This window comes from Oryctolagus cuniculus, chromosome 2 (assembly GCF_051225735.1).
Source record: "Oryctolagus cuniculus isolate XC-2025 breed Fujian yellow rabbit chromosome 2, ASM5122573v1, whole genome shotgun sequence".
Taxonomy (NCBI): Eukaryota; Metazoa; Chordata; class Mammalia; order Lagomorpha; family Leporidae; genus Oryctolagus; species Oryctolagus cuniculus.
This window is the reverse complement of record NC_142868.1, coordinates 169713253-169738374: the sequence shown is the minus strand read 5'-3', so window position 1 is coordinate 169738374 and position 25122 is coordinate 169713253. Positions and strand designations below refer to the sequence as shown.

The window sequence follows — 25122 nt, the reverse complement described above, 5'->3', positions numbered from 1 at the left end:
GGATTGAGTTGCCAGCTCCAGGCTTCCACCTCAACCTTAGCACCAGCCCCGCCTCAGCACTGACAGCATTTGGGAAGCAAATCAGCTGACTGGAGCTTTCTGGGTCTCTGAAATTAACTTTTAAAATCATCAGTTGGGCCAGTGTCATGGTGCAGTAGGTTTAATCATCTGCCTTCGGCGCCAGCATCCTATATGGGCGCAGGTCCTAGTTCCGGCTGCTCCTCTTCCAATCCAGCTCTCTGCTTTTGCCTGGGAAAGCAGAAGAAGATGGCCCAAGTCCTTGGGCCCCTGCACCCGCATGGGAGACCAGGAATAAGCTCCTGGCTTTGGATTGGCACAGCTCTGGCTGTAGCGGCCATTTGGGGAGTGAACCAATGGAAAGAAGACCTTTCTCTCTGTCTCTCCCTCTCACTGTCTATAACTCTACCTCTCAAATAAATAATCTTTAAAAAAATGATCAATCACTATTAAAAGATTAAATATTCAGGAAACGTGGTTTCTTCTTTTCAATGAAGTTGATCCAGTTGAGGAAAAAGTTCTGATACTTTCACTCAGACTAAACAGCAACCACCACCACCACCCACAATCCATCTTGCTCATTCTCAGGAAGCAGTGTGAAGATAGAGAGATTATTTGGTAGGTTTTTTTTTTTTTTTTTTTTTTTTTTTTTGCAAATTATCACTCCCATAATTTGAAAACAAAATGAAAAAAAGGTTTGAAAGTCAGAGTTACAGAGAGAATCTTCCACCTGCTAGTTCACTCCCCAAATGGCTCCAATGGCCACTGGGTCAGGCTGAAGCCTGGAGCTTCAAGTCTCCCACGTGGGTGGCAGAGGCCCAAGCGCTTGAGCCATCCTCCACTGCTTTCCCCAGGCAATTAGCAACGAGCTGCATCAGAAGTGGAGCAGCTGGGACTCAAACCAGCGCCCGTATAGGATGCTGGCATGGCAAGTGGCAGCTTTACCCACTGTGCTACAAAGCCAACCACACCCCGATAATTTCCAAATGTCCAACAGGGTCTTGCAGTACATTTCCATCACATGCTAACACCCCTGAGAGGTAGACAGTGTTCCCATTTTATAAATGAAGCAACTACGACTCAACTGTTACATGAGCGCTTGCCCGGGCTCACGTCGCTTGCCAAGTGCTGGTGCTGGCGTTCCCACAAAGCTCCGTTCTGACTGCATACACCTCCTTTTCCTAGGACTGAGACTCCAGGATTCCAGTTCTAGGTCATCCAAGTTTTTGGGTCATCTTCGCGCTTACTAGGCCGAAGTCTCAACTCTGCTGTTTTGCATGACCTTTCATTCTTGCTGTCAGCGACTACGCTCACTTACTCCCGGAATCACTGTTGGCTAATTGCCTCATACACTTGTCAGGCTTTTTAAATTCTTAAGCAACACCCCAAAGGACAGGAGGGGTAGAGCTTGCTACAGACAAGCTTCAGAAAGTACAGTTGGAAAAAGGAAAGAAGGGAGGGAGGAAGAAAGAACAAGTGCATTTGGTCAAATAGAAGATGGAGCCTTGAAACCACAAAACTGAAATCACGGTTTCTCTCCGTGCGCCTCCCTCCCACACCCTTCACGTTATTTGAGCCTCTCACCAGCCCTGTGGCAGGAGGAAAACTGTGGCAAAAATCAAGGTTCTGAGCAGAGATCCCAGGTTCAGTGTTTCCTCCTGCAAACCCCATCTACCCGCAGAAGCAAAGCCACATGTGACCAAGAATTACTTGACCTAGGAAAATGTCCAGGGTCAACAAAGATGAAAACTAATTTCCAGTGCATGATGCTATTTTGCATAAAGTAAAAGCCAACTGTATACGTTATGCATGCACAGGTGTGTCAGGAAGCACTGGAGAGACTTCAGAGTACAAACAGGGAAATGTCCACTTTTAACACTCGGAGTAATTGCCACCTTGTTTCAGTATTAGCAAAGTCTTGTTTTCTCCACTCCTTCGAATGCAGCCAAACCACAGCTTCATCTTCCATCAGGGAAATCACCTGTCTGTGCCTGAAGCTTCCTACTGACCCAAACCCTGCAGACGGGAAACAGAGGCCTGGCCCTGCAAGCCCAGGACACTACTCAGACTCTTGAGAAAGCGGCTTCCTGTCTGTCCGGCAGGACCAGGACCGAGTATGCAAAGTACCAATACATTCATGTTTCATGACAGTGCTTTTATTGAGCTATACAAAGACTGTCATTTCCCTTCATGAGCCTTTTTAAACATATCTTTAGGCTTTAAACACACACACACACACACACACACACACACACACCCCCCTACCCCTAATCAGTCATTCTCTGGCTCTGAAGTCACAAACCTAAATAACTGAAGGTTGTACCTCAATGAAGTTATGTTAAGGGCAGCTCAAATTCCTCAGCCAAAATCCCAACAGAAAGCAAATCTGAAGGAGAGGTGTTCTTAGGATCTAATGTAAGACCAAGTGCAGAAGGTGGCAGCAATTCTCTGCTGCTTGGCAAAATCCTTATTGAGCTCTGCTTGGGAACTGCAAGAACAAAACTTAACTTTGTGACAACAAAACAGTAGAACTAAACCTAACACCCATGTCCACAGCACAAGTGAGGTCTCTAGCCCTCCCAAGTCAATTCTAGAAGTAAAATAAAGAACTGCTCTGAGTTCTCTGAAGATAGCCCTCAGAGGTGAAACACTGCTATTCAGTTTGGTAAGTAGAATGCTTTCACTGGGGCCGGTGCGGTGGCACAGTAGGTTAAACCTCCACCTGCAGCACCGGCATCCCATATGAACACCGGTTCTAGTCCCGGCTGCTCTTCTTCCCACCAGTTCTCTGCTTTTGCCTGGGAAAGCAGAAGATGATGGCCCAAGTTTTTGGGCCCCTGCACCCGCGTGGGAGACCGGAAAGAAGCTCCTGGCTTCGGATCAGCGCAGCTCTGGCCAACGCGGCCATTTGGGGAGTGAACCAACGGAAGGAAGACCTTTCTCTCTGTCTCTCCCTCTCACTGTCTGTAACACTACCTCTCAAATTAAAAAAAAAATGCTTTCACTGAAGTAAGTATGACCAGTAAAACCAAGATCCCAATTTCTGTTCATGTGCCTGCTTCCCAAGTTTGAGGCTCTCACCAGCCCTGTGGCAGGAAGGTAAGTGTGGCAAAAACCAAGGTTCTGAGCAGGGGTCTTCATGGGTAACACGCAATGTACACTCCTCAGCAGTCACAAATGACTGTCCCTTTCACAAAGGCAACCTTCTTAATTGGAAGACAAATCATTGCCATTGAGAACATCTTCTACAAAACCTAACGTAATACAGATCATCAGAAGTTGAACCACAAAACATATACTAACACCAGTTTTGAATTTGCCTTTAATCGCTTGCATTGCTTCTTGATTAACAATGTTCAGAGTCTTCCAGTTGAAACCAAAGTGCTTTCTTAGAATTCTGTAAAGAATTACATCTTCTTTGGGGAAAATACTCTTTCCAACAAGAAATACTAAGAAATCCAATAGTCTGGATTTCACAACTTTTTTTTTTTTTAAGGTAAACTATGTAAGTCTTTAGTTTCAGAAAAATTGCTATTATACAACAACTTTTTATTTTTCATTCATAAAAACAGTCCATAGCATTCAGAAAACAGGGTGGTGGGAGAAATAAAGACACTCCCCAAGCGGATTGTGTTTAGCAACATGTGAGTAGGTAGCAATTTAATACAGATGGAGACAAATATAACCCATATAAAAACAAGACCTGAATGGGGGTGGGAGGGAGATTTATCAACGAACATAGATTTAGAGGGGTCACTCATGCCACTCAACATCTGAATTTTTTTCACTTAAAAACCAAGCCAGGTACTTTAACAGATGTTCATAAAGGCAGCAATAAACAAAAGTACTGGAAAAATACATATACCACCGGAAAAAAAAACCAGAAGAAATTAATAAATCCCCTGCTACATGTAGGCTAATGACAGCAAGTTCTCACTTACACAGACACAGAAAAATACCTTTTTACAACAAGCTTAGCTTCGAGGGACAGTACCTAAGAGCTCTCCACTTGGGAGTTCCCTGCTCACTTTCTCTGCAGTAGAAACAAGTATGGTTTATGTAGTGGGATAAATAATTCCTTAAAAAAGAATCACAAGTTTCACTGTATATATACAACAAATTTTTAATTATGTACTGAAAATAAATTACAGGAAATAACTTTAAAATGCAACAGAGGACAAAGTCACGATAAACATTCCCATTGAATTCCCTTGGGGGGTGAGATTGCAGTGCTCAAGATAAATATCACAAATATATCAAAAACTTCCAATTGTCTATGCATTCACACACTGACAGAGCCACAAACATTCCTTCCACAGGGACTGTACTTCTTAGCCTACCACAGAACCAGATTTTGCCATAAACTACAAAACTTTTAATACAAAATCGTATTTATATATTTATAATTCATATACATGCCCTATCTGTGATTTTAGAAAATAAAAGCTACACACTGTACAGACACTCTTAACTCACAGCTGTAGGCAACATTTTTGGATGGAATTTCTCCCCCAATAAAATTAATGGCATATTTTATGTACATGAAGGCTAAACTGCAAAAAGACAGTTCAGTTTCCCAGATATGCATCTCCTTTTAGGGCAGGTTTATAAATTTAAAAAGGCAAGACAAATGTACACCCAGAATTACTTCCTTAGCTACGAGAGTTGTCATGTAATTGCGGTGGAGTCTGACACATGCATTTATGTAATACTGGTACTGAAGGCAGTAAAGCAATATATACTTTTAATGTGGTGGCTCAATAAAGGCTTCATTGTCATTCCAATCCGATTCTTGATACAGTGATTCATAAATTCTCTACAAATTAAAACTTCAATGGGACACACTGTGTTAAAGAGACTCTAAATAGATTTCTTAAAATATTTCCCTGAAATATCCTTTTACATAAAATTTCACTAACATTAGAATAAGTAAAAAGAAAAAGAAAGAATTAAACATGGCACGAATGTGCATGAGAAACTAATGCTCCTCAGCCAATCTCCGTGTCGCAGGAGCCATTGCAAGAATGCTTAAAACCAACAAACAGTTTCACACTCTGTGGCAGCCGTCTGTGAAGCCAGTTACACTAAACTACTTCTACAGCTGATTGTAAACTTTGGTTTATTTTTATTTGAGTTCTCATTGTACAGCAAGCATGAACAAGAGGGAGAGTGGAGTCCGTGAGGAGATGAACTGTCAGTCTGTCTTTAATCGGGCATGGTGAGACACCTGGTCAGTCAGGCCTGCTTTGATAGAGTTTGTTACAGACTGCCTTATGTTCTCCTCCATCAAATTATCACCCAGGGGCTTCAATACCTGTGGTATGAGAAATGTGCAAACAAACAAAAACATGAGGTAAAAAAAGAGGTACATATAAAAATAGATATAAAAATTCAATTCAAAGCAATGACGAAAATAACCAGGAATGTGGAAAATAAAAAGATGCTTCTCCCCAAAACAAAAACAACAAATTATGATGCTACAAATAATGCAGTTAGACATTTTATAATGCAACAGAAATTACTTTCCTCTTATTCAAACCATTTACAATTCCTATGAGATGGATGTGCAATTCCATACCCTATATGCAGCATCAAATCTGGTATGTATACAGCATTTATGCAGACCGGCCCAGACGGTCCTGCTTATTGTCCTACATGTATTAAGTGTGAACACTTCAGATACAGAAAAAGGTTAAAAATACTGTCTAATTTCTCTTCTTGTTATTGTTGGGTGACAGTCTCTGTGGCTGTGCTGATGAAAGAGCACGGTGAACCATCCGACGTCTAGTAACTTCAAAGAGTTTGGAAAACACCTAAAACATGGAGCGATTCGTTAGGAGAGTGACTTAGACTACAGCCTTGAAACTAAAGAGCTTATGATCACAAGAATTGAGACTTTGTAGGTTTCTCACCTTCCTGGGACTCCTCTGAAGCAAAAGAAAAGAGAAATGCAAAGAGATTTAGATAAGGTTTGTTGACACACCACGAATCTCTGACTAGTGATCACCTTACCTCAACTACACTGAAAATAATCTTACACACTTCAAGTCTTCCATTTAACTGCTTTGTAATATCGGCACTTCTAGTATCCTAGAATCAATGCTGTACAAAACATGTTTTTCGTAAGAAGACAGTGTACAATTACTGAAGTTAATATTACAGGAATATAATGATGGTCCAAAATGTTTAAGCAGATTCATTTAAGGTGGTGATACTTTTAATCCATCTCCTACCAGAGGATATCAAAGGAAAGTGTAGTTGTAAAGCTTATTAAGAGGTAAAAACTCACTCCAAATACCCACACATAAATTTCTCAATCAGATCTCAATAAATAAAGCATTTCTCTAATGAACAAATACAAAATCCAAATTAATATAGTGGACCACTTAATAAAATAATGACAGTATTACAGGAAAAGTCAACACCCATTCAACCTTCTTCAAAAACTGGTCTATTTCTTCAGCCTTTGAATTTACAGCTAAAACACACACACACAGGCCTGCATACCCTAAATCTTTAAACAAATTCAACCCCTCATCAGCCCAGAAACAGCATCTGAAACGCCTGCGGCATCCTTCATCAGCAGAACTGCAGCTCGCATTCTGGTCCTTGACACGGTGCTCAAGGACTTCATGACGATCATTTTAATGACATCCTGAAGTGCAGCTCTGCACTGGGCAGTGCTGGGACACACTGATGGGGGACACACTAAAGGGGTCTTCTTAACAGGCACTCACTGGAGAAGAGCTCCCGGCTGACTGATCCTGGTTTGAGGTAAAAGATGAGGACTGAAGCTGGGTCTCTGCTCACAGTGCTTTGCTTCTCTCATTAGCATTTTCATGGTTCAGAGGTCAAGATTTCTCAGAAAAGAAATTCTACCTGATTGTCCCTTGGAGTACCCCAGTAAATCACCAATTGTCTTCATGGAAGTCAATAAAAGGCCATCCAGTATTTCTCCTACATTGCTTGTTGCTAACATTACTAACAAATTTCTTTTGCTTTCCAAAGTAATGCATTCCCAAGCTTTTCCTTACCTTTACACCTGTTCATTGATTGTATTTTCTTTTCTCAGCCCTACCCACTATCTGGTATAATCAAGGCCTATGACTAACAACCTATCCAGATATCAGATTTAAGCTAACCAAAACACATTACAACTCTAACTTGAAAGAAAAAAAGCCTCTTCTATTTATGCAGGTGCTACATCCAAACAAAGCAGAAAACATCCTTTTTGATATTTTTCACACAAAGAAAATGGAGGTAAGCAAACACTGTAGAAGTAGAGGGGGAAAAAAAATCAGAGAAAATGAGGTTAGTCACTGGAAAACCAAAAGATAGATACCAACCTGTTCCCATAGTGTTTCAGCAATCTGATCAATCACTGTTCCAATTTCTCTGAACTCCCCAGAGTATTTAACATACGCCCAAGTACAGAGAGATGTCAGTGCCAACCCCATGACAAGGTTACACAAGACGGCTATCGAGTTCAGGCCGATGAAGCCAGTCAGTCCTGAGATTATATACATTGCAAACATGACCGCAAACAGCGTGGCGGGAGTGCGAGCAGCATAGAAGATGTTTTTGCCGTCATTGTGCTTTATGAAATTTGCATAGGTTTCTTCAATTTCAGCCTCGAGCTGGTCCTGATAACGGCGGCAGAACTCATCTCCACCCATTTTTTTCACAGAACGAAACTGTTTGATTGCCACTTCCTTGAGATCCAAGTGTTTTCGCTCCAGATCTGAAGGTGCAATGTAAGGCTTGTCCCCACCACAGACCTGAAAAGACAGAATTACAGCAGGACAGATTACCTGCTAGCAATAATTAACACTTTCTGAAACTTCTCCACACAGAGTTTTCAGCCCCATAAAGTCAAATCACACCATGGTTGTTTTCAGTTAAAGCATAATAACCTCACAGGTAACTACAACCGATTTATGTTTAACTGACTTAAGCAAAACCATTTTCCAAACAAAATACCAATGAAACTAAAGACCAAAAGAAAAAATTTACACTGCATTCTGTATCTGACTTCAATTGACCCAACAATCACCATAATAGTATAAAAGACTGTTGCAAGAGAGTGGATAAAAGGTAATAAAAAGGTATTATACTGACTGAGCAAGTCAAGTGCGGAAAGTGCTATTAACCTTAAGCTAAAGTTACTCACATCAGAGCCCACTAATAACACTCTGAGTCAGAAAATATTTCGGTAGCATTTATGTAATAACTTACCCAACTGAATCCTGCACTCTGTAACCATGTGAACTACCTTCTTACAATTTATTTCCAGTAGAGAACATAAACTTGGGGCCGGCATTGTGGCGCACTGGATTAAGCTGCTGCCTGCAGCGCCAGCATCCCATGTGGGCACCGGTTCAAGTCCGGGTTGCTCCACTTCCAATCCAGCTCCCTGCTGATGTGCCTGGGAAAACAGCGGAAGATGGCCCAAGTACATGGGCCCCTGTATCCACATGGGAGACCAGGATGAAGCTCCTGGCTTCAGCCAGGCCCAGTCCCAGCCACTGCAGCTATTTGGGGAGTTGCCAGCAGATGGAAGATCAATCCCCACCCCACCCCACCCCAACTCCAGCTCTCTAACTGTACCTTTCAAATAAATAAATATTTAAAAATAAATAAAAAGGTTATAAAGTAGAATTAGGGAAGGATACAAAATGATGAGACTAAGAAGCACAAATAAGTTCAATTACTTTAAGTATAAAAATCTATCCCCCTCTGGCATCAGATTTAAAATTCAGTTACAAACCTGTTCCATACTTTTGCAATAAATGTCTCTTGCTCCTGCTACTGCAGCAAGATTATTAGCTTCAGCTGTTGCCTAAAACAAAAGTTAAATGCACCATAATTATGCAGAAATATCCTATAATTCTGTAAATTCTGATTAACACAATTATGTACAATAAATGAGTCTGAAAATGAGCCAGAGGAGATATCAACTTTCAATTTCCTTTCCAAGGAACACAACACTGGTATAAGGGTCCACATGGTAAATGCTTCTAACAAAGCTGCCCACCTAATTTCATTTTGCTTAAGTTTATGTTAAAATAGAATTGTAGAGGCCGGCGCGGCGGCTCACTAGCCTAATCCTCCGCCTGTGGCGCTGGCACCCCGAGTTCTAGTCCCGGTCGGGGTGCCGGATTCTGTCCCGGTTGCTCCTCTTCCAGTCCAGCTCTCTGCTGTGGCCCGGGAAGGCAGTGGAGGATGGCCCAAGTGCTTGGGCCCTGCACCCACATGGGAGACCAGAAGGAAGCACCTGGCTCCTGGCTTCGGATCGGTGCAGTGTGCCAGCCATAGCGGCCATTTGGGGGGTGAACCAACGGAAAAGATGACCTTTCTCTCCGTCTCTCTCTCTCACTGTCTAACTCTGCCTGTCAAAAAAAACATAGAATTGTAGAAAATATCACATATACTTAGGAAATGGACAGAGATAAATACAGTCATCCTTTGGTACCCAAGTGGAGTTGATTCTAAGATCTTCCCCAAATACTCAAAAATCCATGGATGCACAAGTCTCTTAGATAAAATTGTTTAGTGTCTGCATTAGAATCCACACTACCCGCCTATACACTTTTAGTCATCTCGGGATTACTTATAATGCCTAAACAATTGTACATATCCAGTACAGATATAATTTCTTTTCAAACACTTTCAGTCTGTGACTGGTTGAATTCACATATGCGGAACCCTCGTGGAGGCAGATTGTAGTTATAACCCTAACATGTGCTGAGTCTCCAGACGTAGGAGTCAGGAATTACGCATATGGGTCTCCCTCTCATAATCAGTGTTACACAAGAGACATTTTCAAACCTGCAAAATATCTTATTGCCTGAGTTTTATTAGAAAGTACTGCTTTTCCACTACAAAACTGAGAAACTGCCCAAAGTAGTAAATCATAAAAACAATGAGCTGAGTTAAAACAACACTGTCCTGGGGCCGGCGCTGTGGCATAGAGGGCAAAGCTGCCGCCTGCAGTGCCGGCATCCCACATGGGTGCCAGTTCATGTCCCAGCTGCTCCACTTCCGATTCAGCTCCCTGCTGTAGCCTGGGAAAGCAGTGGAAGACAGCCCAAGTCCTTGGGTCCCTGCACCCACGTGGGAGACCCAGAAGAAGCTCCTGGTTCCTGGCCTTGGATCGGCACAGCTCAGGCCACTGCAGCCATTTGGGAAGTGAACCAGTGGATGATCTCTCTTGCTCTAACTCTGTCTTTCAAATAAATACATCTTTTTTAAAAAATACAACAGCATTGTCCTAAAAAAGCAGCATTTTTTAAAAAAGAAAAAACTTATTCACTAGAAACAGGTGTAAATCATTAATACCAAATGAAATAAGCCTTATTTCAAACAGTAGTCATTGTTAAAGACTTAGAGAACAGAAGCAGCTTAGTCCAGAGAGGCCCACATCCAGCCATCTTATACAAAAGAACTGTTTCTACACTTAGAGCACCTGAAGAGAAGCACCAAGGACTTGTGTATTTCTTGTGGCTATATATGGGTAAGGTCTGCAATCTGCAGTTACAAAAAAAAAAAAAAAAAAAAAAAAAAAAACCACCTAAAAACTTTAGGACTTATGACATGCATTGTCTTAAATATTGAAAACTTATCTGCATGCAAAAAGCATCTCCCTGTGCTCCCACCAACATTGCTGTCTGAAAATTTTGTTCTGCCTCATGAGTAAGTGCTTTGTCTTTATCTTTCTTTCTCTTTTGCTCACTCCTTCCATCCTCTCCCTCCCTCCCTCCACCCCCCACCCCAACACACACATAAACACATTCTCTCTCTACCTGAAGCATGGACTTTGGGTGTGGAAGCTCCTCTCCTTGATAGATTTTAATGTAAGCCTAAAAAGATAGAAGATTCATTATACTGAAAGGCTATTACGCCATTTGGCTCTAGATCCCCCACAAAAGGAAAAGCATTAATATAAAAGTTATTCATAACATCAAAAGGATTTCTTAGACTTTAAAGATCATATAATCTCATTTCAAAGTTAAACTCTATTCTCAATATCATTAAATACATATACTGCTAAATAATACACAAAAGAAATATTTCTAAATATAATTCCAACTTAAATAGAAGTTATATCTCCTATTTAAAAGTTGCATATAAAATAGTATCCTTTTATGAGGTGAAAACCATAATTTTTTACTGCCAATGTTTCTTATAGACATGTTACAAAACACTTGAATTTTACTCTGTATTTACTTGTATTTTACTCTGACAGCTTCAATTATATTTAAGCTGAAGAAAAAAAATTACCTAATTGTAGTTCAAGAGTAAAAAGGAATGAATGGGAATTTTTAGAAGCCAATACAGCAGTCTTTTATCTTAACCTTCTACTGATAGAAAATTAATGCGTAACTAACAAAGACGGTATATGAGTGATCAAGTGTCCAAAAGTTAACAGAAATCCACTTATTTCCCCTTCCATCTTCTGCAAGTACTGCAACTAACACAACCCCTACAAGAGTCTTTTTCTGACAGACAGGCTATCAAGACTAGAGAAGAGCAGGAAAAAAATAGATACTTTTAGTTTCATTCATCAAGAACTTGGGTGGAGAATTACATTCCTAATTCCTATTATCGCTCAAAGTGACAAAGCAGTAGTACAGTTTAATAAATAGCTTCTCTCCATACCAGACATGGAGAAAACATATGAAAAATCTGTGAACAAATAAAACCAGTTTCCAAAAGACAGAATAGTCTACAAAAATCTTTCAAATATCCTTAAATATCACTGATCCACTCAACTCAAGGGAGAAAAATTCTAATTTTTTTTTTTTGCTCTGAAATAAAGACAAGAAATTTCTTATACATGTATGTGAGTTGTAAGTCAGCTACATTTCTACCTTGGACAAACCATTAATTTAAGAGGTTGCCTACCTTAAAATACTCTACAAGATCTCTACAAGTGACTTTAGATCCACTGATCTCTTTTTCTACCAAGTTTTCAGGGGCAAGCAGCAACGGAACCAAATTTCGAAGCTCTCGTTTAAAGTCTTCATCAATATCTAGTGGATATGAAATTGGTCAACATCATTAGACCAAAAAGAAAAGAATTCCATTGGCAAGAGTTCATAAAATCCTATTTTATGAAATAAAGAGGGCACAGTATCCATTACTTAAGGTAGGTTCATATAAAAGAAATGCTCATCCAAATATGCCATATCTCCTAGGAAGAATATAATCCCCTCTGCTCTGCCATTCTCCTATTAGTAATTCTTCCAGTTCAAATAATACACAAATAAAACAAATTATGGACTATCAAAATAAATCCTGTATTAACTAAAATATTCTTTTCGAAAGAGGCAAACAATGCACTATACTGTATTAAATTTTATTACTAGATTTTGTTTCTCCAGTCACACTGTAAAAGTTCTGTCAACTTATGCCTTCTGCCATAATACTCAACATTATCCTGAAACACACAAAAATACCACTGAAACAGGGAGGCCTAAATCTGATTACATCAAAACAACAGAATGGCAAAGATTTTTTTGGCAGACTGCCATCAGGTAGAATTTGAAAAGTGATGTTCTCAGCCTTCAGAATTTCTGGAACATCACTGCTGGGTGACAGACTCCAGTCTAAAATAGGTTAAGCAATGCACTAGACGGATGCAAACACCAATAGAAAGCTACAGTGATGACTTGCAAGCACTATAATCACATCAGTAACAATGAACCAAAACAGCCTCCAGTATCCAACCGGAAAGTTAAGGAACAACATATAATTTAAAAAAATTTTTTTCAGCCTCTAAAAAGTATCTGATTGTAGCAAGAATGGGAATTCCCACCTTTCAATCTCCCATCAAAACTAGGATTAGTTGCAACTTTAAGACCAGGATGTGGCAAAAGGAAGCAACCAAGATTTGAGAAACAATTGTGAATGTGCTTCCTTACATTCTGCAGCTCTTCATGTTGATTTTGTTTTACCTATGGGCAGAAGAAGACAGGGTACGTAAAAAGGAGGAGAAAAAAAATGTAAAACAGAGCACACACACACACACACATACACACACACACTTGAATCAGATTCTACACCAGAGGGAGTATACAAAAAATAAGAAAAGGCCCATTTCTGAACAGTTTGGTAAGACTTCAAATTTTCTTAAACCAGGAAACAAAGTCCTAATATCTAATATTGAATAACAAGTTACAGTTGTGACTTACAAACCAGTAAGCAAAAGTTGCCTTTAAAGTACTAAAAATGGGCCGGCGCCGCAGCTCACTAGGCTAATCCTCCGCCTGCGGCACCGGCTCCCCAGGTTCTAGTCCCGGTCGGGGTGCCAGATACTGTCCCGGTTGCCCCTCTTCCAGGCCAGCTCTCTGCTGTGGCTCGGGAGTGCAGTGGAGGATGGCCCAAGTGCTTGGGCCCTGCACCCCACGGGAGACCAGGAGAAGCACCTGGCTCCTGGCTTCGGATCAGCGCGGTGTGCCAGCCATAGTGGCCATTTTGGGGGTGAACCAACAGTAAAGGAAGACCTTTCTCTCTCTCTCACTGTCCACTCTACTGTCAAAAAAAAAAAATACTAAAAATGAAAAAAAAAACAAACCAAAAGAGCACGTACTTAAATGCCTACAAATAAAAAGGAGAGCCTCCGAGCAGAGTAAGAGCTGAGGTGAACAGTGCCAGTGCATCAGAGAATACTACAGACCTGTTAGGGGTTCAGGCTCTCTCTACATGGTTATTTATGCAGTATGCTACTTATCAGAGTTTTGGGGAGATAGGTTGTACATTCTAAAATAAAAGCGTTTTTAAACTTGGAAACATTTTCAAGAGTCCCAAAGACTCAAAAACTATTCCAACAAAATACTCACTCATAATTAAAATCTGGAATCTTCATCAACTGTAAAATGGAGTAACTGTTGTCTACTGATTCGATGGAATACTGCATAGTAATGAGAATAAATGAACTAAACCATACAGATGAATCTCAGAAACTAAAAATGGGAGGCTGGGGGACGAGAACATACTCTGTATGTGATCTCATTCACATAAAGTACAAGACCAACATAGCCTGGGAGAAATCAGGACAGTGGTAGAAGGTTTGAAGAGCTAATGTTTAGATGCAGGCACTTTTAGGTGCTGGTTATATGGCAATGTTTATCTTGTACAAATTCATCAAGCTACATACACACTTATGATCTGAGTAATTTTCAAATACACATTTCACTGAAATATGTTAAATAATCTTGTCTTTAAGGGACCTAACTCAGAGTTTAGTTAGTATGTCTGATGTGCTTTGTGGTAATTTTTTCTGAAGAAATCACAGAAAACTCAGAATATAATCATCTGACAGTTAATCTCACATTAAGAATAAGAAAATTATACTGCACCTCAAGCTTCTGAATGTAGCTGAGAAACCAAATGCAGCATCACACAGACAAAATCCTAGTAAGCAAAAGATGGCATTCTCCCACTCATGAACAAAGGGGTCCTCATGCACCTTTTCTGTATGTAAGCAGACAGGCAGTCTGTACGTATCTGATCAAGTATTTCCACAGGGCACAGGTTGGGGTGCCCCATGATCACATAGGTGAGGTTATTTCCCAGAATGCCTTTGTGTGGCATATTGCATAGGAGTCAGGATATGTGGGTCCTGGTTCCAGTCATCAGTTAAATGACCACAGGCAAGTCATTTTTCTGGGTTCATTGTGTATAAAATCAGAAGGCTGAACTAGATGCTGTTTAAGATCTCTTGGCTAGCTCTACATTCTAGCACTGTATGAGAGATAGAGTTCTTCTGAGAAAGGGATTCACATTTTGAATTCAACACACACAAAAAAGTCACAGTATCCAGCCTGTCCCCAGGGGTCAGAAGCTCAGTTGGCCCAGAGACGTACAAGAAATCTAAGTATGTCAAAAAAGCTAAGTCTCCCTCAAATTGTTACCTTTCAATGTCTTGTTCACTGGCTCTAAGAAAAATACTTGGCTCAAGAACATTGTCCACTAAGGCAGGAGTGCAGCCAATTTACTTTTCCCCAATTATGTACAGAGTAACCTGGGTTACACAATGTACTCAATGACACTTAGGTTGGTAGGGTAAGCAGCAATCCAGGCCGCCCACCTCTTCACCTGGCCTGGTGCTTATGCTCTCATCTCTAGGAAATGGGGGCTTACCTGCAATCTCTTTTCAAGGAACTGTTTTCCACCTTCCAAACCATATGAATGTTCGTAAGGATAACTCCAATCTCGAATCAAAAACATTAACGTCTACATACAGAGAAAATATATCATTTCTTACAAAATTTTATGAAAAAAGAATTACAACTTTAACAGCTGAAGCCACCTTTTCTCTCCTAAACAATCCTTATCGAAGGCCAAGCATTTGGCCTAGCCATTAAGACACTGCTTGGGACACCCATATCCCAGATGGGAATGCCTGGGTTCCAGTCTTGGACCCACTTATAATTCCAGCTTCCTATTAATGTGTATCCTGGAAGGAGCCGGTAATGATAGCTCAAGTTGCTGGGTCCTTGCCAGTCATGGGGGCAACCTGAATTGAGTTTCTGGCTCCCAGTTTCAGACAGTCCCAGACCAGCCCCTTGCAGGCATTTGAGTAATCAGCAGATGGGAACATTCTCTGTGTCTCTCAAATAAATACTTTTTTAAGGGAAATCTATTATTAAAAAAGAAACACTCCTTACTGAAAGTTAAAGAAACCCAACGGTTAGGATTGCTTATGGTAATATAAGGTCCCACCTAAACCAACAAAATTCTTACCCCTTTAACAATAAGTGATTTTAGAAATTCACTGCATATAAGTAGAATCACCACAAACTGTAATATGGGATTTTAAAAAATGAACAAAAGGCATACCAACACATATAGATTACAATTCAAAATCAAGGTTGTATAACTAAAAGACCAAGATTGATTATAGATTTGGTGTCAAGACACCACTTTCACAGAATGTTTTATTCATCAAGAATGGGCTTCTCTACCTTGGCACTACTGACAGGGTCAGATTACTGTTAATTAAGCACAGCTATCCTGTGCACTACAGGATGCTGAAGCGTATCTGGGGGCTGGTGCTGTGGTGCAGTAAGTTAAGCCACTGCCTGAAAGGTCAGCATCCCCCACGAGCACCAGTGCCAATCCAGCTCTCTAATAATACACCTGAGAAAGCAGCAGAAGATGGCCCAAGTGTTTGAGACCCTGCACCCACGTGAGAGACTTGGACAAAGTTCCTGACTTCTGGCTTTGGCCTAGCCTAGCCCTGGCCATGGCAATCACTTAGGGAGAGAACAAGAGAAAGGAAGATCTATCCCCCACCCACATCATCCCTCTCTCTTTCATAAAGAAAAGCATTTCTGCAATAGAGGCCAGTAGCACTAACCTCCCTCCCAAAGCTGTGACAATTAAAAATATCCCAAATTTTGGCAAAGGTTCTCTGTGAGGCAAAATTACCCCAGTTCAGAACATTTCACCCATTTACACAAAAAGAAGTTATAACCTACCCAACTACTTCATAAAAGCGATAACTTAAATCAGAATAGCCAGAAAGGAGGCAGAATTCATGCCCACGTGCTAATAATCATTAGCAATGCTGTCATACAAGAAACACTTCACACACTGATGTGCCAAAGAGTGAAGTCCTTTTCCCCTACTATAACTGCAAGTAACCAAACAATACTAACAGAAAGTTGTAAATTACACTTCCTTCAAAAAAATAGACTATCTGGAACTTTTCAATATGAAACCAAAATGAATAATAACAGGACTAACTTCAACTTAAAATACTCATGCTATAAAAAGTAACTCAGAACATTTTGTAGTTTATAATGTATAAAAGAAATCTGACATTACTGTTAAATGCCCCATATCTTAATTTTTAAAAATTAAATACCTATTAATAGTATATTATACTCATTAATCTTAGTGAAAATGGTAAGAATCAATCTAGATTTGTTGTTCTTTCCTCTCCTGTTAGCCTGCTACTGTCACCAGCAGACTGGTTTCAATTCCACTGAATTTGTTGCTAGAATTCAGTTTGTTGTAATATCTTTGTATCTCCAAAATTATACGCTGAGATGGCATAACAGCTTCTCACAGAGAAAAACTTTTTAAGTAATGTGATACTTAGTTACCTGAAATGGTTTCTGGTAGATTTCTTCCATTGCAAGTCTTCCATACTCTGTAAATAACTATTAAGCCACGTTATTTAAAATAATGCCTCCAAAGAGATTGAAAGAAGACAATTTGCAAGACGATTCTACATCTGAATGCCAAATGTCAGAGCCTTTAAAATCATTTAAAAGTTACACATTCAATTTTTTAACACTGAAATTTCTTCTAGTTAAGAAGTCACGAGTCAGTTTAAAACCACAGAATATTCAATCTTGTTATATTAAAGGATTCTAAGTATGAATTCACAAAAATATGAGATATTTTGAATACTCTTTTAGACATACATACTTGTAAGTGTTGAAGATCATCTTCTTGAATATTCTGAGATAAATTATACACCTATTAAAACAAAATATATTTTGTTATTAGTGTTTTATTATGAAAACACGGTTTGTAACTTCATTTATTCAGCACAAATGAATTATTAGCCATACCTTTGTTGACACACAAAAGAATTTTCTTTTTCCTAATAACAGTCAAGATAAAACTGGCAGCAAAAATTTGAGAAATTCATGAATACAAAGCATAAAGTGGCAAGCATAAACAAGTATAGTACACAGTAGCTTTTTTGCTTCTCAAAGTTTCTTTAACGTTATAACATGATCTTTTTTTTTTTTTAAGTGAAGGCAGTTTCCACAATCATTTTTCTAAGTCAGTAAATCTGAGGGGCAATAGTTCTACAAAGATAAATTCCTCCCTGGTACAAACAGAATACATAGTTAATTAGCAAGTACTTCAACCACCATCTTAGATCTCTAACGTTCTCTTTTTACTCAGACTCATCAGTCTAAATGTGAAAATTTTCCAACCCATGTAAGCGAATGAAAACAACAGTAGGTGGCACTCTTTCCCTTTCTAATATTTTCAGGAGGCCCTTCCAAGACACCAACAACCATGACCAGTAAGAAGGATCCAATGTCCTCAGGGAAGAGAAAGTGTAGTTCCTTTAAGATAGAGCTTTTGAGGGCAACCTACCCTGCCATGGAGAAAACTGGGCATCTACAGATAACAACTCTGCTAAGAGATAGTATACCTAAACACACAGTGTTAGTTCAAAGAATGTGTTCTAACAGCAAGTAAATGATAACCTAGCTGAACTACTTGGAGGTCAAGAATGTAAACAGTCAATACAGGCCAGCAAACCTAAAATTATTTTTCTCAGTTACTAATTAATTCCAACAGGGTATATTTAAAAAGTAATGAATGACTGAGGTAATTAACCTTTAAACTTAAAGCCTGATGCCATGACCACCCTATTTTTAATCCATTTGAGCTTTAGCATTTGGAAATAGGTCCTGATCCTTTCACTGTCAGAGCCAGGCTGCAAGCAGCAAAGAAAGAAGGGGAGGGGTCATTATCTTATATCATTAGTACTTAGCATACTCCTTTATATTTAGTAGGTGCTTAGTAAGTACTTACTGAAAGAATAAATAACAAGATCAATCTGTCATAGACCAGCCAAATATCTTATGTAGAAGGGAAACCCACACTTAAAGGGCATGGCGGGGGAGGGGAAGCAGTAACAGAGATATTAATCTTTCTTGATTATTCATAGTTTTAAAAAACTACTTTCATATACATTCTCATTTAGATCTCATTTTTTACTACAAATCCTCACGTGAGACAAGCAAGATGGGTGTAACTGACTGGCTTTAAGTGGTAGTAGAAGACCAAACCAAGTCTCCTATCAAAAAGCTGGATATTGGGGCCAGCGCTGTGGCATAGCCGGTAAGCCGCCACCTGCAGTGCCGGCATCCCATATGGGGGCCGGTTCAAGTCCTGACTGCTCCACTTCTGATCCAGTTCTCTGCTATGGCCTGGGAAAGCAGCAGAGATGGCCCAAGACCTCGGGCCCCTGTAGCCATGTGAGAGACCTGGAAGAAGCTCCTGGCTCCGGATCAGCGCAGCTCTGGCCATTGAGGCCAACTGGGGAGTGAACCAGCGGATGGAAGACCTCTCTCTCTCTCTCTCTGCCTCTCCTTCTCTCTCTGTGTAACTCTTACCTTCAAATAAATAAATAAATCTTTAAAAAAAAAAAAAAGCTGGATATATAAAGAACACCAAGGGACAAGTTTTAAGACGAAGAATTCCTTCATTACAATTTAAGGCAAGTCCTAAAATCAACTAACTTGAGGAGCTAAAAGGTAACAATAAAAATTCAAAGAAATGGCTCCTGCTTTCTCAAAGAAATTACAGTTGTGTTATCCTACAAAATGAGAAGAAAAAAAGGTAGAACAAAATGGAAAAAAGTCACCTTAAGGGTCCCGGTAGCATCACTTAGTGAAATGACAAGCTCTATAATCAACAAAAGCCAGGCTGAAAAGTATTCCTCTATTAGCTCATATTAATACGCTATCTTCTTTCCACCCTGACAGCCAGGCACTTCAAATAGAGGAGGAGGAAAACAGGAGCTCACAGAGAATGGCCTTATGTTCCAGAGAGTACTGGAAAGCATACCAAAAGTCCTAAGACACTGTGACAATATCAACTACAATTCACTGCCACTAAGAAGACTTCCTTATCTTAGGAGACTCATCTACCCCTACCTTTTAAAAAGTATTTGCAAATAAACTTCTTGACATAACATCACCAGGTTGTATGGCCCACCCACCATACTTCAATAATTCATTTTTCAGCCACAGAGGTATCAACCACAGAGGATCTCATAAAACAAAAATTAAATACTGGCCTAGTTTGAAGAAAACAGAACTTGACAGAAAACCACACACAATTTGAGTATAAAAGGGATTTTGGGGGCCGGCGCTGTGGTGTAGCAGGTAAAGGACACAGCCTGCAGTGCCAGCATCCCATATGGGCACCGGTTCTAGTCCTGACTGCTCTACTTCCAATCCAGCTCTCTGCTATGGCTTGGGAAAGCAACAGAAGATGGCCTGAGTCCTTGGGCCCCTGCACCAATATGGGAAGACCCAGAGGAAGCTCCTGGCTTCGGATCAGCACTGTTCCAGCCATTGTGGTCAACTGGGGAGTGAACCAATGGATGGAAGACCCCTCTCTCCCTCTGCCTCTCCCTCTCTATGAAACTCTTCAAAATAAATAAATTAATTTAAAAGGGGGGTGGTTTTCACCCCTTTCTAAATGACACAAATGCTATAATCTTTTAAGCTTATTATATAAGCATCACATAGGTTTCCTAAATTAAATATGAATTCTTATGTGTCTATTTTAGTTCAAACAATCAAGTACTAGTTGTCACAGATATCAAACAGAAAACCGGACTTCTGCTGGCTTAAACAAACAGAAAAATACACTCCTACACTCTACAGCTTACTGTGTCTGGCAGTCTTATAACTGATTTCAATTACAGATATCATGCAACACCTTTTCTTAAAAAACAGAAACAGTTTCTATAATGGAAAAAAAAATACACAAAGGAATTGGCTATTAGATTACTGCTTCCTTTAAAACTACCCAAAGTATAAAATTCCACATCGTGGGCCAAAACAGCAAACATGCAAATGTCAATGACCAGTAAGAAAGGGAAACAACTCTTTAATTTTAGTCTTATTCTTTTAATCACAAGGCATTTTAAGGAAGGGTAAAAGGTTTTAGGGTTATGTGAAAGGTTCACACCACTTATCTCTCACCTGCACAGAACTAGTCATAGTGCTTAAAGCAAACACTGTGGCACAGTCTTTGATCGTTGACTGGCTATCAAAGGCACCCTGGGTATCCATTAGCAGCACAGCCACCTGGGAATTTAGAAGTTGAAAATACTTAGAATAGTCATCAAATATGGCCATAAAAATCAAATACAAACAAACTATAAAATCAGTAATTAAATCAAGAAAAATACGTCACATTTTAACATAATAGTTCATAGGTTAAAGTTATCAGATATTTGGGGCCAGTGCTATGGTGTAGTAGGTAAAGCCACCACCGGCATCCCATATGGACACCAGTTCAAGACCCGGTTGTTTCACTTCCAATTCAGCTCTCTGCTATGGCCTGGGAAAGCAGAAGATGGCCCAAATCCTTGGGCCCCTGCACCCACTTGGGAGACCCTGAAGAAGCCCCTGGCTTGAGATCAGCCCAGTTCCAGCCATCGTGGCCATTTGGGGAGTGAACCAGCAGAAGGAAGGCCTTTCTGACTCTCCCTCTGCCTCTCTGTAACTCTGCCAAATAAATAGTCTTAAAGTTATTAGACATTAATAAGTCTGTGTTGTTTTGATTTTTAAAAGCAGAAAAATAGCTCGGGAAAGTATACAGGAGAAAAAAATAGTAAAATGTATAAACAGAATTTTACTTTTGTTCCATTAGGTCTGTCAATCACAAATACTTCATTCCAAACTTGTATGCCTGTTGTCTCTCTTTCACAACCACCTCGCCATGTAAAGCCAGTCAATGGTTCATTGTTTCCACCAATCCAACTTGGAGAATCCTGTTAAAATCAAAGATATATGTAAAATAAAACACATACAAAACTAAGAACTAAAAAACTTAAGAAATCACCTATTTCATATTTTATAGATGAGGAAACTACATCTAGAAAGATAAAATCCACTGTATAACGTCGGACAAATAGTTGCAAAACAGTGTATGACTCTGCCTCATAGATATGGTCTCCTCCAGAAGAAACTCCTTCTAATCACCTCACTCTGTAGGCCTCTAGTTAAAGGGGTCATACCCAACTTTTCTCTTCTTGGAAAGATTTCCTAAACAATTAGAAATCAGAGAAAAACATAAACACCAGCTATATTAACATCTTTCTATATAGAGAAGTAAAACTAAGTTCCAGACAGAATGACTGTCAAAATAGCATTACTCTTAGAATAGCTTATACAGAAACGTTTTCATACTACTTTAATTTTCTCTTAAAAATAACCCCAAGATTTGTCTGGTACCCGATTTAAACAAAACAACTATTTTTAAAAAGGTCTTTCTAAAATCCAACAGAAAAATTCAAACCCAAACTAGGTATCAGATCAGACTGTGTTTAGTTGGGGTAAAGAAAGATGATTTGGTAGGCCAGCGCCATGGCTCAATAGGCTAATCCTCCGCCTGCGGCGCCAGCTCCCCGGGTTCTAGTCCCAGTCTGGGTGCCGGATTCTGTCCCGGTTGCCCCTCTTCCAGGCCAGCTCTCTGCTGTGGCCCGGGAGTGCAGTGGAGGTTGGCCTACGTGCTTGGGCCCTACACGCCCATGGGAGACCTGTAGAGGCACCTGGCTCCTGGCTTCGGATCAGCGCGGTGCGCCGGCCACGGCGGCCATTGGGGGGTGAACCAATGGAAAAGGAAGACCTTTCCTTCTAACTCTGCCTGTCAAAAAAAAAAAAAAGATGATTTGGTGTGATAAACATTATTAGATACTCAAAGGATATGCCTTGCATTTGCTTTGAAATATCTGGCAGCTGGGGCTGATGTTCTGGGGCAGCAGGTTAAGTAGCTGCCTGCAACACCAGCATCCTACATAAGCGCTGGTTCAAGTCCTGGCTGCCTAACTTCCAATCCAACTCCCTGCTAATTCGCTTGACAAGGCCCAAGTGGTTGGGCCCGTGCTACCCAGATGGAAGACCTGGACGCAGTTCCTGGCTCCTGGCTTCAGCCTGGCTCAGCCCCAGTTGCTTCGGTCATTTGGGGGGTGAACCAGCAGATATAAAATGTGTTTCTCTCTTCATTTCAAATAAAAATAAATCCAAAAAAAAAAAAAAATCGAGGGTGGACAGAGGAAAACAAGACCAGCAAAATTATGGGTACACTAGGGTTCATTACACTATTCTCTTTATTGGGGTATGTTTATAATTTTCCAAAATGTTTTAACAAAAACCACAGAGCTGAACTATTACAAATATTCTAAAATTACACAAAACTTAATATAGTATAAGGTAATTTATCTAAAAAGTTAAATCTGGGATATGAGTTCTTTTGACAGGCAAGTTGTCTAGACATTAGTATGCTTAAAAGTCCACATTGAGTATACTCAAGGTATTCCAAAGATAAAACTGCTTTGCTTCAGAAATACTTTATTTGCTTGAGTATCTAATCTAAAACAGATTGCAAAGCCCACATGGGGGTGGAAGAAAGTTAAGGCAAGATCAATGACAAGTAAGGCACTTTATGAAAAGTAAATGTAAGGCAGCCAAAAACCAAATGTAGACTATCACCTACTGTGACAGCACAACAAACTCCAAACCATCTATAATTATCACTGTCCCACAAATTCCTTGGATCATAGCTTTGGCCTGGCTCAATCCTGGCTGCTGCAGCCATTTGGGGAGTGAATCAGCAGATGGGAGATCTCTCTCTCTCTCTCTCTCTCCTTCTCACTCTTTGCAACTCTGCCTTTCAAATAAACCACATCTTAAAAAATGCTAATGCATCTGAGAAAGTAGCAGGGGACCGTTCAAGTCCTTGGGCCCCTGCACCCATGTGGGAGACCCAGAAGAAACTCCTGGCTTCTGGTTTCAAATTGGCTCAGCTCCGGCCACTGTGGCCATTTGGGAAGAGAACCAGAGGATGGAAGACAGACCTCCCTCCCTCCCTCCTTCCTTCCCTCCTTCTCTTTCAAATAAATAAATCTTTAAAAGCAAAAAAGATGTCTTCTCCAAAATATCTATAGAAAATGTACTCTTAAGAAATTGTCCTCTGAGAGTAGAGAATGAGGTACAGATACATTTGTTACCTTAAAGATTTCTCCTCCAAAAATTGTTAATATTAATATAAAAGGAACTTTAATTATAAAAGAAATGCTTGATGACCTAAATGAAAAGCTGGTGTTTGAATAGTGCTTATATGTAATAAGAGTTTGTTACTTATTTTTCCAAAAAATGGCCTAAATTAAACCAGTTGCTTTAGAATCCTATATCTAATAGTCTTCAGAAAAAAAAAAGTATTTTTTCTCAAATCAAAAATCAAAATATGTGATGACACAGATACCATAATTTTGATATTACAAAAGAGGCAGAGTGTACATCTGGGGCTTAAAGGTAGAACAAACAGTATTTCAAAGGCTACAAACGACAATATTTCCAGGTAATAGATTCAGGAACGCAACCAACAAAGCTTCTTTGAAAACATTACAACAAGGACTTAAAAAAATACATTGTTGATTATTTCATCTCATCTATTTCTGATTCCTCTAACTCCAGTAACATTTGATAACCTTTACCCACTTGGGAGACCCAGAAGAAGCTCCTAGCTCCTGGCTTCCGCCTGGCCTAGCCCCAGCCATTGTGGCCATTTGGAAGTGAACCAGGGGATGGAAGATATATCTCTCTCTCACTCTCCTTCTACTTCTCTCTGTGTATCTCTGCCTTTCAAATATGAATAAATATTTTTTAAAAATTTTCAGTTCCAAAATAAAAATCTTAGGTGGGGGTGGGGGTGACGGAGTGCACCACCAATTGTGCTAACTTGAAAAAAAACTAAAAAGAAAAAAAAGGCAGTCCATAGTTCACACAACCTTTGTACCCAAATCCCCTTAGCTTATGTTCAAGAAAAAAATAAGCTCAATAACTCCTTCAGGACAGTTTATTTTCCTTAACGACTTTAAAATTGATAAATCATGCCTACTTCTCAGATTGGCAAAATAATGTAAAATTCAAAACTTTAGCAGCTTGTTACCCTAGTCACACACAATGTTTCACTTGTAATTAGTAAAATATACAAAAGAAAATTCAGTTAAAGCAATGGTTAAATAAGCTGAATTCCTACATTGTCTGGAAAACAGTTTTATGAACATATGAACCTGCATCAAGCATAATGATTTGAAATTAACAAAATACATACCTAAAATTAAAAAGACTGACAATACTGTTTACAAGCTCTGTGATAACTACAAGTCTCTTACATTGCCAGTAGAAACGCAAATCAGTGAAACCACTTTGGAAAAATTGTGGCAATAGCTACTGGAGTTAAATAGGTATTTCACCCCATGAACTGGCATTTTTACTTCCGGGTAGAAACCCAACAAAATTAAGTGTTTAACATCACCAA

General features: G+C 39.8%; 1 protein-coding gene across 6 annotated transcripts in view; it reads right to left on the bottom strand.

Moving 5' to 3' along the window:
• Positions 1 to 4115: 4115 nt before the first annotated feature.
• The window catches only part of ATL2 (atlastin GTPase 2), a 58645-nt gene continuing 37638 nt past the window's right edge, over positions 4116 to 25122 (bottom strand). For 2 of the 6 annotated variants that reach the window (XM_051839515.3, XM_051839544.2), the window contains 12 exons: positions 21437 to 21571; positions 20778 to 20882; positions 17461 to 17511; positions 17133 to 17189; positions 15163 to 15255; positions 12836 to 12974; positions 11923 to 12050; positions 10821 to 10877; positions 8786 to 8857; positions 7365 to 7796; positions 5931 to 5945; positions 5505 to 5831 (listed from right to left, as the gene is read on the bottom strand). In XM_051839515.3, coding sequence (XP_051695475.1) covers positions 5724 to 5831; positions 5931 to 5945; positions 7365 to 7796; positions 8786 to 8857; positions 10821 to 10877; positions 11923 to 12050; positions 12836 to 12974; positions 15163 to 15255; positions 17133 to 17189; positions 17461 to 17511; positions 20778 to 20882; positions 21437 to 21571 — 1392 coding nt within the window. In that variant the 3' untranslated portion in view covers positions 5505 to 5723. Of the gene's footprint in view, positions 5832 to 5930; positions 5946 to 7364; positions 7797 to 8785; positions 8858 to 10820; positions 10878 to 11922; positions 12051 to 12835; positions 12975 to 15162; positions 15256 to 17132; positions 17190 to 17460; positions 17512 to 20777; positions 20883 to 21436; positions 21572 to 25122 lie in introns of all 6 variants that reach the window. The other 4 variants (XM_002709913.6, XM_089326540.1, XM_002709914.6 and 1 more) reach the window with 2 other exon arrangements.